The sequence below is a fragment of the Lynx canadensis genome, chromosome A2, assembly GCF_007474595.2.
Source record: "Lynx canadensis isolate LIC74 chromosome A2, mLynCan4.pri.v2, whole genome shotgun sequence".
Taxonomy (NCBI): Eukaryota; Metazoa; Chordata; class Mammalia; order Carnivora; family Felidae; genus Lynx; species Lynx canadensis.
Genome location: NC_044304.2, coordinates 81,052,485 through 81,070,182, shown reverse-complemented (window position 1 = coordinate 81,070,182; position 17,698 = coordinate 81,052,485). Strand labels below are relative to the sequence as shown.

Below are 17,698 nucleotides of genomic sequence, written 5' to 3'. Positions count from 1 at the left end.
GTGTGTGTGTGTGTGTGTGTGTGTGTGTACACACCACATCTTCTTTATCCCTTCATCTGTCGATGGATATTTGGGCTCTTTCCATACCTTGGCTATTGCTAGCACTGCTGTAAACATTGGGGTGCATGTGTCCCTTTGAAACAGCACGCCTGTATTCTTTGGATAAATACCTAGTAGTGCAATTGCTGGGCCATAGGGTAGTTTTATTTTTAAATTTTTGAGGAACTTCCATACTGTTTTCCAGAGTGGCTCCACCAGTTTGCATTCCCACCAGCAGTGCAAAAGAGTTCCCCTTTCTTCACATCCTCGCCAACATCTGTTGTTGCCTGAGTTGTTAATTTTAGTCATTCTGAATGGTGTGAGGTGGTATCTCATTGTGGTTTTCATTTGTATTTCCCTGATGATCAGTAATGTTGAACATTTTTTCATATGCGTGTTAGCCATATGGATGACTTCTTTGGAGAAGTGTCTGTTCATGTCTTTTGCCCATTTCTTCACTGGATTTTTTTGTTTTTGAGGTGTTGAGTTTGATAAGTTCTTTATAGATTTTAGATACTAACCCTTTGTCTGACATGTCATTTGCAATTATCTTCTCCCATTCTGTCAGTTACTTTTTAGTTTTGCTGATTGTTTCCTTCACTGTGCAGAAGCTTTTTATCTTGATGAGGTTCCAATAGTTCATTTTTGCTTTTGTTTCCATTTCCTCCGGAAATGTGTGAGTAAGAAGTTGCTACAGGTGAGGTCAGAGGTTTTTGCCTGCTTTCTCCTCTAGGATTTGATGGCTTCCTGTCTTATGTTTTAAGTCTTTCATCCATTTTGAGTTTATTTTTGTGTATGGTGTAAGCAAGTGGTCCAGGTTTATTCTTCTGCATGTTGCTGTCCAGTTTTCCCAGCACCATTTGCTGAAGAGACTGTCTTTATTCCATTGGATATTCTTTCCTGCTTTGTCAAAGATTAGTTGGCCATATGTTTGTGGGTCCATTTCTAGGTTCTCTATTTTGTTCCATTGATCTAAGTGTTTATTTTTCTGCCAGTGCCATACTGTCCTGATGATCACATCTTTGTAATATATCTTGAAGTCCAGGATTGTGATGCCTCCAGCTTTGGTTTTCTTTTTCAGGATTGCTTTGGCAATTCGTTTTTTTTTCTGGTTCCATACAAATTTTAGGATTGTTTAACAATATTTGTTCTTCTAATCCATTAGCATGGAATGTTTTTCCTTTTTTGTGTGTGTCCTCTTCAATTTCTTTCATAAGCTTTCTGTAGTTTTCAGTGTATAGATTTTTCACCTCTTTCATTAGGTTTATTCCTAGGTATTTTATGGTTTTTGGTACAACTGTAAATGGGATTGATTCCTTCATTCCTCTTTCTGTTGCTTTATTATTGGTGTATAGAAATGCAATGAATTTCTGTGCATTGATTTTAAATCCTGCCACTTTGCTGAATTCATGGATCACTTCTAGCAGTTTTTTGGTGGAATCTATTGGGTTTTCCATGTAGAGTATCTTGTCGTCTGTGAAGAGTGAAAGTTTGACTTCCTCCTTGCTGATTTGGATGCCTTTTATTCCTTTGTGTTGTCTGATTGCTGAGGCTAGGACTTCCAGTATTATGTTGAATAATAGTGGCGAGAGTGGACATCCCTATCATGTTCCTAACCTTAGGGGGAAAGCTTTCAGTTTTTCCCCGTTGAGGATGATATTAGCGGTGGGTCTCTTCTTTATGGCTTTTATGCTTTTGAGGTATGATCTTTCTATCCCTACTTTCTTGAGAGTTTTAATCAAAAAAGGATGCCATGTTTTTTTCAAATGCTTTCTCTGCATCTATTGAGAGGATCATGTGGTTCTTATCTTTTCTTTTATTATTGATGTGTCACATTGATGGATTTGTGGATATTGAACCAGACTTGCATCCCAGGTATTAAGCCTACTTGATTGTGGCGAATAATTCTTTTAACGTATTGTTTAATCCAGTTGGCTAGTATCTCGTTGAGAATTTTTACATCCATGTTCATCAGAGAAACTGGTCTGTAGTTCTCCTTTTTAGTGGGGTCTTTGTATAGTTTTGGAATCAAGGTAATGATGGCCTCATAGAATGAGTTTGGATGTTTTCCTTCCACTTCTATTTTTTGGAACAGCTTCACAAGAGTAGGTGTTAACTCTTCTTTAAATGTTTGGTAGAATTCCCCTGGAAAGCCATCCAACCCTGGACTTTTGTTTTTTTGGGGAAATTTTTTATTAATAACTCAATTTCTTTACTGGTTATGGGTCTCTTCAAATTTTTTCTTTCTTCCTGTTTCAGTTTTGGTAGTTAATATGTTTCTAGGAATTTGTCCATTTCTTCCAAATTGGCCAATTTATTGGCATATAATTGCTCATAGTATTCTCTTATTTTTGTTTGTATTTCTGTAGTGTTGGTTGTGATCTCTCCTCTTTAATTCTTGATTTTATTTAGTGGCTCCTTTCTTTTTTCTTTTTGATCATACTGGCTAGGGGTTTATCGATTTTGTTAATTCTTTCAAAGAACCAGCTCCTGGTTTCATCAATTTGATCTATTGTTTTGTTTTTTTTTTTTTTTTAATTTAAATAGCATTGATTTCTGCTCTAATCTTTATTATTTCCCATCTTCTGCTGGTTTGGGGTTTTATTTTGTGTTCTTTTTCCAGTTCTTTTAAGGTGTAAGGTTAGGTTGTGTATCTGAGACCTTTCTTCTTTAGAAAGGTCTGGATTACTATATACTTCCTTCCTATGACTGCCTTTGCTGCATCCTAGAGGTTTTGGGCTGTGGTGTTATTTAAACTGGCTTCCATGAACTTTTTAATTTTCTCTTTAACTTCTTGGTTAACTCATTCATTCTTTAGTAGGATGTTATTTAGTCTTCAAATATTTGCTGTCTTTCCAAATTTTTTCTTGTGGTTGATTTCAAGTTTCATGGCGTTGTGGTCTGAAGATATGCACGGTATGATCTCAATCTTTTTGTACTTGTTGAGGGCTAATTTGTGTCCCAGCACACAAATCTATTCTGGAGAATGTTCTGTGTACACTCAAGAAGAATGTATATTCCACTGTTATAGGATGAAATGTTCTGAATGTATCAATTAGGTCCATCTGATCCAGTGTGTCATTCAAAGCCATTGTTTCCTTGTTGATATTCTGTTTAGATGATTTGTCCATTGCTGTAAGTGAGGTGTTGAAATCCCCTACTATTATGGTATTATTACCAATAAGTTTCTTTATGTTTGTGATTAATTGATTTATATTTGGGTAATTTCATGTTGGGGGCATGAGTGTGTACAATTGCTACATCTTCTCGGTGGATAGACCTGTTAATTATGTAATAATGCCCTTCGTCATCTCTTGTTACAGTCTTTATTTTAAAATCTAGATTGTCTGCTATAAGTATGGCTACTCTGGCTTTCTTTTGGCAACCATTACCATCATAGATGGTTCTCCATCCCCTTACTTTCAATCTGAAGGTGTCTTTAGGTCTAAAATGGTTCTCTTGTAAACATCAGTTAGGTGTATATTGTTTTCTTATCCTTTCTGTTACCCTATGTCTTTTTATTGGAGCATTTAGTCCATTGACATTTAGAGTGAGTACTGAAAGACAGGAACTTATTGCCATTGTGTTGCCAGAATTTCTGGTGCTATTCTCTGGTACTTTCTAGTCTTTTGGTCTTTTTTGTTTTGTTTCATCTTTTCTCCCTAGCCAGAATATTTTAAATGACTTTATCGAACTGCAAGAGGCTGAGATTGAGAGTTTAGCAGTGTTCTAAGGCAGGAGAAAAGCCACAAATATTAGTGGGCACTGGCAGTCTTTTTCATGTCTTATATTTATAATTGATCTTTCTCAAACTTCTGTGAGCTCCTCCTTTTCCCATTCCCTTGGTATTCTCCAAGATTTCATCCTGTTTTATTGTTGTTTTGCTTCTTTCTTTTCCTTGGGCATCTTACATGCTTTTGAGTCTTAACTACTCTTGTATTGTGGTAATTCAAATCTGTATCTCTAGCCCTGACTTCTCACTTATACATCCATCTGCTTGGTAGATATAGCTAATTGAATCTTTACAGGCATCTCAAACTCAACATTTCTAACTTTTTTTTTCTTATTTTCCCCTCCCCCTGACAAACCTTATCCATAATGTGTTTTTCCTCCTTTATTTCTATTTTCAGTTTCTGATATTACCATGTACCAAACTCCCCAAGCTAGAAAGATTGAAGTAATCCTAGATTCCTCTCTCTCTCACCTCCCAATCATCTAATTAATCACCAAATTTAGGTGGGTTTTATTAGCTAAATATTTCCTCATTCTATCTCATCTCTTTCTAATTTCTACTGTTCTATTTCAGACTCTTGTCATCTCTTGCCTCAACTCAGCAATACCTTGGCTTCCAGTCTTTCTTTCATCAACTCCATCCTCCTTACTGTAGCCTATGGTTGTTTATTAGAAATACACATTCAACATGGCATTCTCTTATTCAAACCTTTCCGATTGCCTGGATGATTGGCCTAACTTTCTGTTTGGACCCTGTGCCTTCCGGAATTACATAATCTCTTACTTATCTGAATATATTCTTACCTGTTTTATATTCCTGAGTCCTTGATTAGAGTCTTAGACCTACTGATCATTCTGTTGATAGTCTTCAAATGCTTTTCCCACCTTTCTTTACCTCATTGACTTTTAGTAATTTTTCAGTACTCATTGAAAGCATCTGCTCCTCATCTCTGGCCTTCCATTGATCTGTACATTCTTGCCTAATTATAAATTCCTCAATAAAAGGATCATGTTTTATTCATCTCTATATTCTTAGCATTTAGAACTGTGGCTTGCAAATGGGAAGTGCCTCCCTTACTTCTCACCCTCCCCCCACCTCCTCAAAATACAAAAAGAATTTAACCTTTAAGGATATTTGCTTGCTCCGTTTGGATTATTGATGTTATGTGCTTTTTATTTATTTTATTTTATTTTATTTTATTTTATTTTATTTTATTTTATTTTTTGTTTCAAGTTTTTATTTTAAATTCTAGTTAGTTCACATATAATGGAATACTGGTTTCAGGGGTAGAATTTAGTGATTTATCACTTACATATAACACCCAGGGCTCATCACAAGTGCCCTCCTCAGTACCCATCACCCATTTAGCCCATACTTTGCCCACCTCTTCTCCACTAACCCTGTTTGTTCTCAATAGTTAAGAGTCTCTTAAGGTTTGTCTCCCTCTTTTTTTTCTTACTTCCCCTATGTTCATCTGTTTTGTGTCTTAAATTCCACATATCAGTGAAATTGTATGTGATTTGTCTTTCTCTGACTGACTTATTTTGCTTAGCGTAATATACTCTACACAGGCACCCCTCCTCTAGGATTTTGATGGTTCCCTTTCTCACATTTAAGGTCTTTCATCCATTTTGAATTTATTTTTGTGTATGGTGTAAGAAAGTAGTCCACTTTCATTCTTCTGCATATTGCTGTCCAGTTTTTCCAACACTATTTGTTGAAGAGACTGTCTTTTTTCCATTGGATGTTCTTTCTTGCTTTGTCGAAGATTAGTTAACCATATAGTTGTTGGTCCATTTCTGGACTTTCTATACTGTTCCACTGATATATGTGTCTGTTTTTGTGCCATTACCATACTGTCTTGATGACTACAGCTTTGTAATATAACTTGGACTCCGGAATTGTGATGCCTCCAGCTTTGTTTTTCTTTTTCAGGATGGCTTGAGCTATTCAGGGTCTTTTGTGGTTCCAAACAAATTTTAAGATTATTTGTTCTAACTCTATGAAAAGTGCTGGTGGTATTTTGATAGGGATTGCATTAAATGTGTAGATTGCTTTGGGTAATATAGACATTTTAACAATATTTGTTCTTCCAATCCATGAGCATGGAATGTTTTTTCATTTCTTTGTGTCCTCTTCAAGTTCTTTTGTAAGTGTTCTTTAATTTTCAGAGTACAGATCTTTTACCTCTTTGGTTAGGTTAATTCCTAGGTATCCTGTGGTTTTTGGTGCAATTGTAAATGGGATCCATTCCTTGATTTCTCTTTCTGCTGCTTCATTATTGGTGTATCGAAATGTAACAGATTTCTGTATGTTGATTTTGTGTCTTGCAACTTTTAATGAATTCATGTATTAGTTCTAACAATTTTTTGGTGGAGTGTTTCAGGTTTTCTACATAGAGTATCATGTCACCTGTGAATAGTGAAGGTTTGACGTCTTCCTTGCCAATTGGGATCACTTATTTCTTTTTTGTCTGATTGCTAAGGCTAGTACATTCCAGTACTACATTAAATAATGATGAGAACGTCTTGTTCCTGACTGTAGAGGAAAAGCTGTCAGTTTTTCCTCATTGAGTATGATATTAGCTGTGGGTCTTTCATATTATAGCCTTTATGATGTTAAGGCAAGTTCCTTCTATGCTCACTTTGTTGATGGTTTTTATCAAGAATGGATGCTGTACTTTGTCAAATACTTTTTGTGCATCTGTTGAGAGGATCATACAGTTCTTATCCTTTCTTGTATTAATTTAGTGTATCACATTGCTTAATTTGCAAATATTAAACTGCCTTTGCAGCCCAAGAATAAACCCCACTTGATCGTGGTGAATAATCTTCAAAAGTACTGTTGGATTTAATTTACTGGTATCTTGTTGAGAATTTTTGCATCCATATTCATCAGGGATATTGGCTTATAATTCTCCTTTTTGTGGGGTCTTTGGTTTTGGAATCAAGGTAATGCTGGCCTCATAGAATGAGTTTGGAAGTTTTCCTTCCATTTCTATTTTTTGGAACAGTTTAAGAAGAGTAAGTATTAACTATTCTTTAAATGTTTGGCCTGGCTGGCTTAGTTGTTTAAGCATCTGATTCTTGATTTTGGCTCAGGTCACAATCTCACATTGTAGGATTGAGCCCGCATCAGGCTCCATGCTGGGTATGGAGCCTGCTTAAGATTCTCTCTCTCCGTCTCCCTCTGTCCCTTTCCAACTTGCATGCACGTGCTCTCTCAAAAAAAAAAAAAAAAAAAAATTCCCTTGGGAAACTGAGGATATGTGCTTTTTAAACCATAATCACATTTATTTTAGTGAAGAAAAATAAACTAATGTTTATCTCTAATTGATAGTTTATTTTTCCTTCTGACCATACTAGAATGAAGAATTACTGGCTGAAAAAAGCAATATATTTTCTCAAACACTGGGGTTTGTGGAGAAGTTAACATAACTTGAAAGAAGAATACACACACATAGTACAAACCATGTGGTGTCTCCTTTATTACAAAGAAGCCTTTAACATAGATCCACCCCTCTAAAGTAGTTGATTTGTTTATTGTTTTTAGTGGTTGGAGATGAAATAGGTGGAACCAAAATATAGAAAACTGTGCTAGTGATGCTCACTTAGTTATCACCTTTTAAATATTCTACCTAATTCCACAAAGTATTTGAGGTAAAAGGTCCATTTTGTATATTCTCATGACTTTGGAATATTTCTGTTTAGGATAGAGTTTCCTAAATATTTTGATATGAGTTAAAAATACATTTTTTATTTATTGCTTTAAAAATCCTTTAGTATTGACATGGGGCACCTGGGTAGCTCAGTCAGTTAAGCATCCGACTCATGACTTCAGCTTAGGTTATGGTCTCGCGGTTTGTGAGTTCAAGCCCCACATTGGGCTCTGTGCTAACAGCACTGAGCCTGCTTGAGATTCTCTCTCTCCCTCTCTTTCTGCCCCTCCCCCACTTGCTCTCTCTCTTTTTCTCTCTCTCAGAATAAATAAAAATAAACTTAAAATCCTTAGCATTGACAAAGATATTTTGAAATATTCTTTATATTTACAAATATTCCTTATTTCCATAGTTTTTTCCTTCCACTATGCTTTTATTGCACAGAACTCTTTAACATTCAAGAAAGATGTAGTCTGAGACTCTAAGGTCCCACTATAATATGAACTAGTCCTTCATTCTTTAATTGATCTAAAACTTCTGTTTTATGGCTGTAAGAACCATAACTTTCTTTGAGGTCACTTTACTTTCATGATGAGCACTAATGATAGGCTTTTTGAGAAAGAACATATTTTCATTAAAAAATAGCAGATTTTGGGGGGCACCGGGGTGGCTCAGTTGGTTGAATGTCTGACTTCAGCCCAGGTCATGATCTCACGGTTCGTGAGTTCGAGCCCCATGTTGGGCTCTGTGCTGACAGCTCAGAACCTGGAGCCTGCTTCGGTTTCTGTGTCTCCCTTTCTCTCTGCCCCTCCCTGCTCACACAATCTCTCTCTCTCTCTCTCTCTCTCTCTCTCTCTCTCTCTCAAAAATAAATAAATGTTAAAAAAAATAGCAAATTTTTATAGCTTTAATTGAAGACTAGTGTAAGATAATAAAGCTCTTTTGCCTTCCTGAGTGGGCAACTGGACTCGCTTGCTAAAGGACTGACTATAAAACTATTACAGTTCTTTACTAACAGTTATAATCAGAAAAATCAGTGGTCTGCTTTATCTTATGTTTGAAGTGTTCAGGAGGTGGAAGCAATAAAGAGAATTCTGAGTGAATGTCTTCACTGTCTCACACTAGGTTAGTCTCCCTAAAGCATGGTTTTCTTATTGTTATCCATCTTGAAATTCTTCACTGACTTCATCAATTTAGGATAAAGTCAATAGAAGACTAGCACTCTATGGCTCTTCTACAGATTGCTCTTCACATGTTTTTCCAAACTTAATTTGAACATTTGTTTAAAAAATGATAATGTTTACTATGTAGTGGGCACTGTACTAACCTTTCAGGATATAATGCTAAATAAGAAAGACATGATCTCCGTCCTCATAGACTTGCCTAATTGCTTGTGCTTAACTGATTTGCATGATTTCAACATAGCATGTGTAGTTCTACTTTTTTTTTTACCTTTGCTTATGTTATTCTTCTTCCAAGAAAAATTTTCCTCCTCAGAATATTCAAGTTTATCCATGTTTAAAATCTCAGCTCGGGGCGCCTGGGTGGCTCAGTCGGTTAAGCGGCCGACTTCGGCTCAGGTCATGATCTTACGGTCTGTGAGTTCGAGCCCTGCGTTGGACTCTGTGCTGACAGCTCAGAGCCTGGAGCCTGTTTTCAGATTCTGTGTCTCCCTCTCTTTCTGACCCTCCCCCGTTCATGCTCTGTCTCCCTCTGTCTCAAAAATAAATGAACGTTAAAAAATTAAAAAAAAAAAATCTCAGCTCTAGTTGTATCTCCAATATGACCATTCTCGTTGTCTGTGCCTGGTCATTTTAGTCTCTTTCCTCTGAGTGGCCGTGGCACCTAATACATATTGTTAACTTAGGACTGTCACTTATAATTATTAATAAATACTGATTTTTAATTTTTTATGTGTATATCTTCCCAGATATCCCGTAAGGCTTTGGATGGCCAGTCTGTCTTCCAGCCCCTCCCCCAAATGTCCCTCTCACATGCAAAATACACCTCCTTTCTTCCAAGTTTCCTAAAAGTTTCATCCCATTATGCACCGCATCAGAGTCCAGAATCTCTACATCAAAATCAGTCTCATCACCTGATGAGACTCCTCAGGTGTAGTTGCTTAAGTACAACTCATCAAGAACAGTTTCTCTGAATCTGAAGACCTGTGAACTAAAGAGATGTTATCTAGCTGCCTCCCCCCTCACTTTACCACCCCTCCCCCACAACCTACCTGCACACCCAACATACAATCATGGGACAGGTATAGGATAATTGGTATAGACCTTACTGTTCAAAAGGAGGAAAATGAGAGGCATAAAGAGGTCACTGCTCCATAGTGATTTTAAAATTTGGGTGGGCAAATATTGGAGTTTCCTTGATTTATATCTCAAGGCCTGGGAGTAATTATTTAGCATTTCATGCTTTGCCCTCTGTGCTTTTGTTCCTTCCTCTGAGTCATCCTTCCTTTTTCGTGAAGTATGTTTGCATGTGAGTGATTTTCTCAGTCGGCTGCCTGACAGAATTTTGGGGGTCCAGTGGTCTCTTTTTACCTTGTACTGTCATTGTTCCTTTCAGTTCAGTTTAGCGGTGTGCTTGCTGTTATTATTCTCTCAAAAATTTTGTCAGCCTCCTGTGAATCACACTGGGGTTTATTCCATTAGATAAAAGCCACATCCAAGAATCTCTTCAAAATGTGGGCTTCCACAGAGATACTGAGGTAAAATGCACTCAAGCTTTCTGAAGTATTGACTGTTGATTGAGAGGATCTGTGAAACATACTTTTAATCTTTTTAAAGGATTGTTTGTATAATTTATTATTATTATTATTATTATTATTATTATAAGGTACCACTGTTGATCTTTCTGTGGTCTTTGCAGTCACCTCTCAGCTTCATTTTTAGGCCATGTTCTGCCAATGCTCTTGGATTCAAACTTTGTTTGAAAGCTATTCCCACCTTTAACATCTTTTGTCATCTGGGGGGGCTGAGAATTTTTTTTCTTTTTTTTCTTTTTTGAATTTTTATTCTTCCAAGATTTTATTTAAATTCAAGTTAGTTAATGTATAGTGTAGTATTGGTTTCAGGAGTAGAATTTAGTGATTTGTCACTTACATATAACATCCAGTGCTCATCACAAGTGCCCTTCTTAATGCCCATCACCCATCTAGCCCATCCCCACCCACCTCCCCTCCAGCAACCCTTAGTTTTGTTCTCTATAGTTAAGAGTCTCTTATGGTTTGGAGTGGCTAAGAATTTTCAAAACTATTTGTGCCCTGGTCTTGTTTGTTTAACAGTCCTTTCTTTAGATTAGTTTATCTTTATTCTCTTGCATTTTACAGTAAGTGAAAAAAAAAAAAAGTAGCACTTACAATACTTTAACCTGCTTAGAAATCTTAAATCCCTCAGTTCATTAAGGCACATTTCTTACTTTGCATGCACATTACTGAAGGTGATGGTATTGCTAAGTTTCTACAACTACTTATCAAGGATCCTCCTTCTTCCAATTTTCTTTTTTTTTATTTAAAAAAATTTTTTTTAATGTTTATTTATTTTTGAGAGAGATAGAGACAGAGATGAGTCAGGGAGGGGCAGAAAGAGAGGGAGATACAGAATCTGAAGCAGGCTCCAGGCTCTGAGCTGTCAGCACAGAGCCTGACGTGGGGCTCGAACCCACAGACTGTTGGGATCATGACCTGAGCTGAAGCCGGACGCTTAACCGACTGAGCCACCCAGGCGCCCCTCCTTCTTCCAATTTCTAAATACATTTTCCTCACTTCATCTGAGTCCTTGTGGAAAGCATACTCAGCTTTCTACTAACAGTCTGTTCAAGGCAATTTAGGCTTTCTCTAACATGCTCTTGAAAATCCTTCCAGCCTCTGCTTCACTGCCAAGTTCCAAAGCTACTCCTACATTTTTAAGTATTTATTATGGCAGCACCCCTCTTTTAGCTTTCAACATCTGTACTAGTTACCTCTTCCTGTGTAACAAATTACCTCAAAACTTAGCAGCTGAAAGCAACAAACACTTACTATCTTACAGTTGGATGAGTCAGGAATCTTGGTGTGGCTTAACTGGATCCTCTGCCTCAAGACCTCTTATGATGTTGTTACGAAGCTGTCAGTTGGGGCTGTGGGGTCATTTAAAGGTTCCACTAAGGGACAGTCTGCTTCCTAGCTCATTCGTGGTTGCTGGCAGGATTTGAGTTCAGATCCTGTTCATTAGAGGCCTCTATTGATTCCTTCCTAGTGTGCTTCTTGGGCAGTTGGCTGATGGCTTCCATCAGAGCAGAAAAGGGCTACCAAGACAGAAACCAGAATCCCTTTGTAACCTAATCTTGGAAACAACATCCCATCACTTTTGCCTTATTTTCTGTGTTAAATTATTAGGTCCAACCTATGCATGAAGGGAAGAGATTATATAAGGGCTTGAATACCATGAGTCAGGGATCTTTGAAAGCCACCTTAGAAGCTATATGATCTTTGGCCACTGTTTGCATGTGATGGTGAATCTGCATTTACTGGGTTTGAAAATTGGAAGAGAGTGTCTGGAACACACCGATGAAATAATATTTACATAACACATTTAAAAGGATCTTTATAACTTTGTAACTTACTGAGACTTGAAAATAATTTTAGGAGCTTAATTTCTCCACACAAACCAAGTTTTATTTCTACACAAATGTACTCCTTGTTCATATCCTCACATGAAGGAATATAAGACTCTTTGATTTTTGCAATCAAAATACATCTGACTGTTGACAAATGAATCAAGTGATTTGTTTGCTTTTTCTCAGGTGCTGATGATACATGTCGGTATTTACAGGATGTAAGAAATTAAATAAATGAGTTCATTTACCCTAGATTATTTGTGAGATAAAATTTATTCCTTTACTCTTTTAGTAGTTTTGGAATTCTGACAGAAGAGGTAACCTTGATTACATTTTCAGTACAGTAAACATAGGTCGTATGGGTCTAGGAATAAGTCTATAAACACACATATGAAGAAAAATCCTATGAATTTTGGTATTGGGGGAAAGGGGGCTGGGAAGAGCAGTTCCAGTATCCTATACTTTTCCTGGAAAATATGTTTTCATCAAAAGACTTCTGAAACCTTTTTCTTTGTTAGTCATACTTCAATATGTTCATTATTCCTGCCCCAAACTCTTTGACTCTTGGCACAGAAACTATTTTAATGTAACAGACATGGCATCACGGCCTGAAAAATAACAGTAATAACTTTTTTCCACAGATTATTTCAGTGTTATTTTAGTTGGCTTAAAACTTGGCTTTGAGTGGTCTGATAAATACAGCAATGTTTATGTTAAAAATACATAGTATGTTTAAGCAACTTTTTCATTTATGGATTATAGAAGTATCATTATTTTTCATCCATGTTTCCCAGAGAGTATGGTGGTTTGTTTTGTAGTTATGCTAGAGAACATTAAGGTGGAATATTGGAAGAGAGTTTGTATAGATGACTAACGCTAGTTATTTCAGAGTTTCAGCTAATTCTCTTGTTAGCTTTGTACTACTGAGAAGAATTGCCAACAACAATAACAGTGTTATTAAATAATATTGTGAATATCCAACCATGTTATAGAAAACCATATATTATAATAGTTCATTTTTAGACTTTCCCTAATATATAAAATTGTCTTTTTTTCTCTCTCTTTTGCAGGCAATATAACATTACACAGCAACATGGGCAACATCACAGTAGGTATGTGCTAAGCTGCTAGTTGGTAAATTTTGCATGCTTTTAAAAATAGTTATATTTGTGATATTTTATAAATAAAATCTGAAGTTTAGCTCATGAATCTGATATGTTCCTGATATGCAAGTCAAATATAGGCAGACCCAATGTATGAATATGTAAAATTGTTTCTGAGAATTCATTGACTCATCATCCTGTATATATTATATAATTATAGATTTGGTATCAAGAATAAAGTTAGAATTCTGATTTCACCACTTTCTTTTTTTAAAGTTTATTTATTTATTTGAGGGAGACAGAGACAGGGAGAGTGGGTGAAGGGCAGAGAGAGAGAGAGAGAGAGAAAGAGAAAGAATCCCAAGCAAGCTCTGCATTGCCAGTGCAGAGCCCTATGGGGCTTGAATTCGTGAAACTACGAGATCATGACCTGAGCAAAATCAAAAGTTGGGACACTTAACTGACTGATTCACCCAGGTGCTCCTGATTTCACCATTTTCTATACATGGGCTAATTACCTAACTTCTCTGTGCTTCAATTTGCACATCTGAAAAAAATAGAAATTATAATAAGTACCTATTGTAGAGGGTTATTGTAAGAAGTGAGATCATATATATAAAGTACTTTAGCATGGTGTCTGACATATGGTAAAAATTCAATAAATAATTGTCATTTTAATTATTGTTCCAATCCCAGGCCAGAACTAATAGTGGCTAATGGTACTTAAGACCTCTTCACTACATGTGATGCTGTGCCTGTGGGAGAAAAGTTCAGCTTTCCAGATAGTTTAGATAGAGTTTTTCTCTATCCCAAGGAGCACCTGCTTACCTATAGGCAAAGGCATAAGAGTGGTGGTTGTTTTTAGGCCTTAGAGGGTTGGGAGTATGGATGGAAAATGAGGACCTTTGAGGGGAGGCTGTGGCTTATTGCCAGGATGAATGCCCAGGGCCTCTTGGCTTTGTTCTTTTCGATGGTTTAAATTTTTCCTTTCTTTGTACTGATTTTAATAGTGAACATGTCCATTAGTCCTTTGCACTGTCACTCCTAGATTTTCTGACTTAAAGTACATATCTTTTTAAATAATTTTCCAGAGATTATAACTTTTATGTTCAATGAGGGACTAAGTTGAAAATAAAGGCTTCTTTCATGATAGTTGTAAATCATTTTAACTAAGACAAGACAGAAAGATTTACCTGTGTTCCAGTGGAAAATGGAGATTTACTGTTAACTATTCATGCCATTTCATCAGAGGACACACCTAAGTATAGTAAAGGAAGTTTCTAGTGTGAACAAAAAGGTATGCTGGTAAGAAGCTGAGCCAGCTGGGGAGAGAAAATGCTAGACATGGGTGGCATTTGTAGCATTAAGGCAAGTGGGGAAAGAAGAAGAATGTTGCAAAATGAGGCACAAGGAATTTCATTACCAACTAGAAGGCCTTTTAGGCAGATATGAATTTGAGGACTATTTATAATACAATATGATATGATCATGCTAGTATTATTCTTGGATGGAAATTTGAAACATAAATGAAAAACCCTTCTCTCTAAAAGTGGAAATAAATGGTTATTTATCCATACTGGAAAAGAATAGTAGTAGCAAGGATGAAATGAGCAGCAATTTACATCTCTGAAGATGGTTTCAAACTGTACAAATGATTAACATTATGAATTCTTGTTAATTTTTCATATGAACTTTTTCTCACTGTTAAGTACTAGAGGGATTTTAAGATGAAATGTTTTCTTTTTCTTTGATAAATCTCTGTCCACTCAAAGAAAATGACCTGAGTACAGTGTTAAGAACTATAATTTATAATTTTCTTTATCAAAATATAAATTGTGTCCATGGCTTTAGGTTGTTCTTAAAAATCCACAAATATATGAAGGTAAATAAAGCTTGAATTCTTATTTTGTAAATATCATTGATAAACTTTGAGTTTTATTTTGGAAGAATCTCTTACAATAAGAAAAAAAGTTTTACATTTGTTAAGTTATCATATTTTGATCTCTGGTAGTGTGGAAAAGTATAGACTTTAGAAATAGATTTGGTGGTAAATTTTGGTCCTACCGTATATTAGCTGTGTGACTTTCTCAAATTACCAAGTCTCTGAGTTTGCATTTTTTTTTACATAAAATGGATGCCATTTACATAGCACAAGGTTGTTGAGATAATAATTAAAGTAGTACTAATAGCCTACTGTAGACTGAAAGCCTTACCGATAACACAGTCATTTAACACGTATTGTGTATGCTATATGCAGTATATATTGTATTCTTACAATACAGTAAGCAAGGGAAAATAAAATGTTAAGAAAATCATTAGGAAGAGAAAATACATTTACAGTACTGTACTGTATATTTATAGAAAAAAATCCACTTTTGAGTGGCCCCACACAGTTCAAACCCATGTTGTTCAAGGGTCAACAGTATATAAAATACATCGCAATGTATGGTAGTTATTCAATAAATTATCCCTCTCTTTCTCCTCTTCCAGTTTATTATCTATAATATAGAACAAGTCACTATGTTTTAAACTTAATTATTAAGGAAGTGTTCATTTCATAAATTCCTTCATTTCTTTCAATATCTATATTAATACTTTGGAAGAAAGGTATAAATTATGTCTTTATTTACTGCTCTCAAGATTCTGTTAACATTTGAAGACAACCTTGAGTATGGCAGTAACTAGTCAACATGTATTTATTGAGTGCCTGTTGTATCTCAGGAACTCTTTTAGGTACTGACCATAATATTGGTCAACAAAAACATAGTCTCCATGCTTACCTTCAGCCTGAGAAGAAAGACAATAAGCATGCAAATAACCAAAGATAACTTCAGATTGTGCAATGAATAAATAAGAGAGGTAATAGGATAGAGAATGGGGAAAACAAAGTTACTTCAGTTAGTAATCAGGGAGGGTCTGAAGAAGGGACACTTGAACTCAAGCCAGAATAATGGGAAAGAGGCTCATAAAATTTTGGATGCAGAGCTCCCCAGATAGAGGAGTAGCTAGCGCAAGCCCTGAAAATGGAATGGATCTATCATTTTCAAGATACAGATACAGAAGCAGAACTCGTGGAGAGTTGTGGGAGATAAGGTACATGAGGGCTAGATCATAGGGCCTTTGTAGACATTGCGAGAGTTGGGACTTAATTTCAGCTACAACAGGTGTTAGCAGGCAAGTAATATTTAATTTTTTTTAAAGAGCAACCTAGCTGTTGTTTTGTAATGTACCAGAGAGTGCAAAAGTGGAAGCAGGTAACCAGAAAGCTTAATTTGTTTATCCATTCTCCTGTTGTTGGATACCTTGGCTATGTCTAATTTTTGGCATTTATAAATAAAACTGGTATGAACGTTCTTAGACAAGTCATTTTATGAAGACATATATGGATGATATATATTTTTTTCCCCTTCTTGGGTAAATACGTAGGAATAGAATCACTGATTTGAGTAGGTATGATAAACTTCCAGACTTTTCCCCCAAAGTTCCCTTTTACACTCCTTTCTACAACATATGACAATTCTAGTTGTTCCACATCCTCACCAACATTTTTGTCAGTCTTTTATTTTTTTTAATGTTTATTTATTTGTTTGAGAGAGAAAGAGAATGCCTGTTGTGTGCATACAGAAGAAAGGCAGAGACAGAATCCCAAGTAGGCTCCATGCTGTCAGCATAGAACCAAACAGAGGGTTCGAACTCACAAACCGTGAGATCATAACCTGAGCTGAAATCCAGAGTCAGCCACCCAACCACCTGGCACCCAGGTGCCCCTGTCAGTCTTCTAATTTTACTCGTGTGCAGTGGTATCCCTCTGGTATTATTTTACATTTCCCTGATGACTAATGATGTTCAGTACTTTTCATGTGCTTACTGCTTATTAGTATATCTTTGTGAAATTTTGTTCAGGTCTTTTGCTCATTTATTTTTCAGTTGGATTGTCTTTTTGTTACTGAGTTGGAGGAGTTCTTTATATATTCTGGGAACAATCCTTTGTAACCTTGTTTTTCTGTATTTTCCCTCAGCCTGTGGCTTGCCTGGTCAGTCATTCTGTTTTCTTTTCTTTCCTTTTCTTTTCTCTTTTCTTTTCTTTTCTTTTCTTTTCTTTTCTTTTCTTTTCTTCTTTTCTTTTCTTTTCTTCTTTTCCTTTTCTCTTCTCTTCTCTTCTCTTCTTTCTTTTCTTTCTTTCGACTGAGAGAGTGTGGGCAGAGGGAGTGGGAGAGAGAGAATCTTAAAGCAGGCTCCACAGTCAACCTGACACGGGGCTCAATCTCACAACTGAAAACATGACCTGAGCCGAAATCAAGAGTTGGACACTTAACCAACCAACTGACCCACCCAGGTGCCCCTGTCTGTTCATTTTCTTTTTTTATTTTTTATTTTTTTAAATTTTTTTTTCAACATTTATTTATTTTTGGGACAGAGAGAGACAGAGCATGAACGGGGGAGGGACAGAGAGAGAGGGAGACACAGAATCAGAAACAGGCTCCAGGCTCTGAGCCATCAGCCCAGAGCCCGACGCGGGGCTCGAACTCACGGACCGCGAGATCGTGACCTGGCTGA

The 17,698-nt window shown here is 36.3% G+C and overlaps 1 protein-coding gene across 1 annotated transcript in view; it reads left to right on the top strand.

Moving 5' to 3' along the window:
• FAM185A (family with sequence similarity 185 member A) overlaps nt 1-17,698 on the top strand; it is a 76,559-nt gene that overhangs the window by 26,531 nt on the left and 32,330 nt on the right. Inside the window, 2 exon segments of the mRNA XM_030307815.1 lie at nt 2,947-2,955; nt 13,109-13,150. Of these exon segments, the coding sequence (XP_030163675.1) occupies nt 2,947-2,955; nt 13,109-13,150 (51 nt within the window).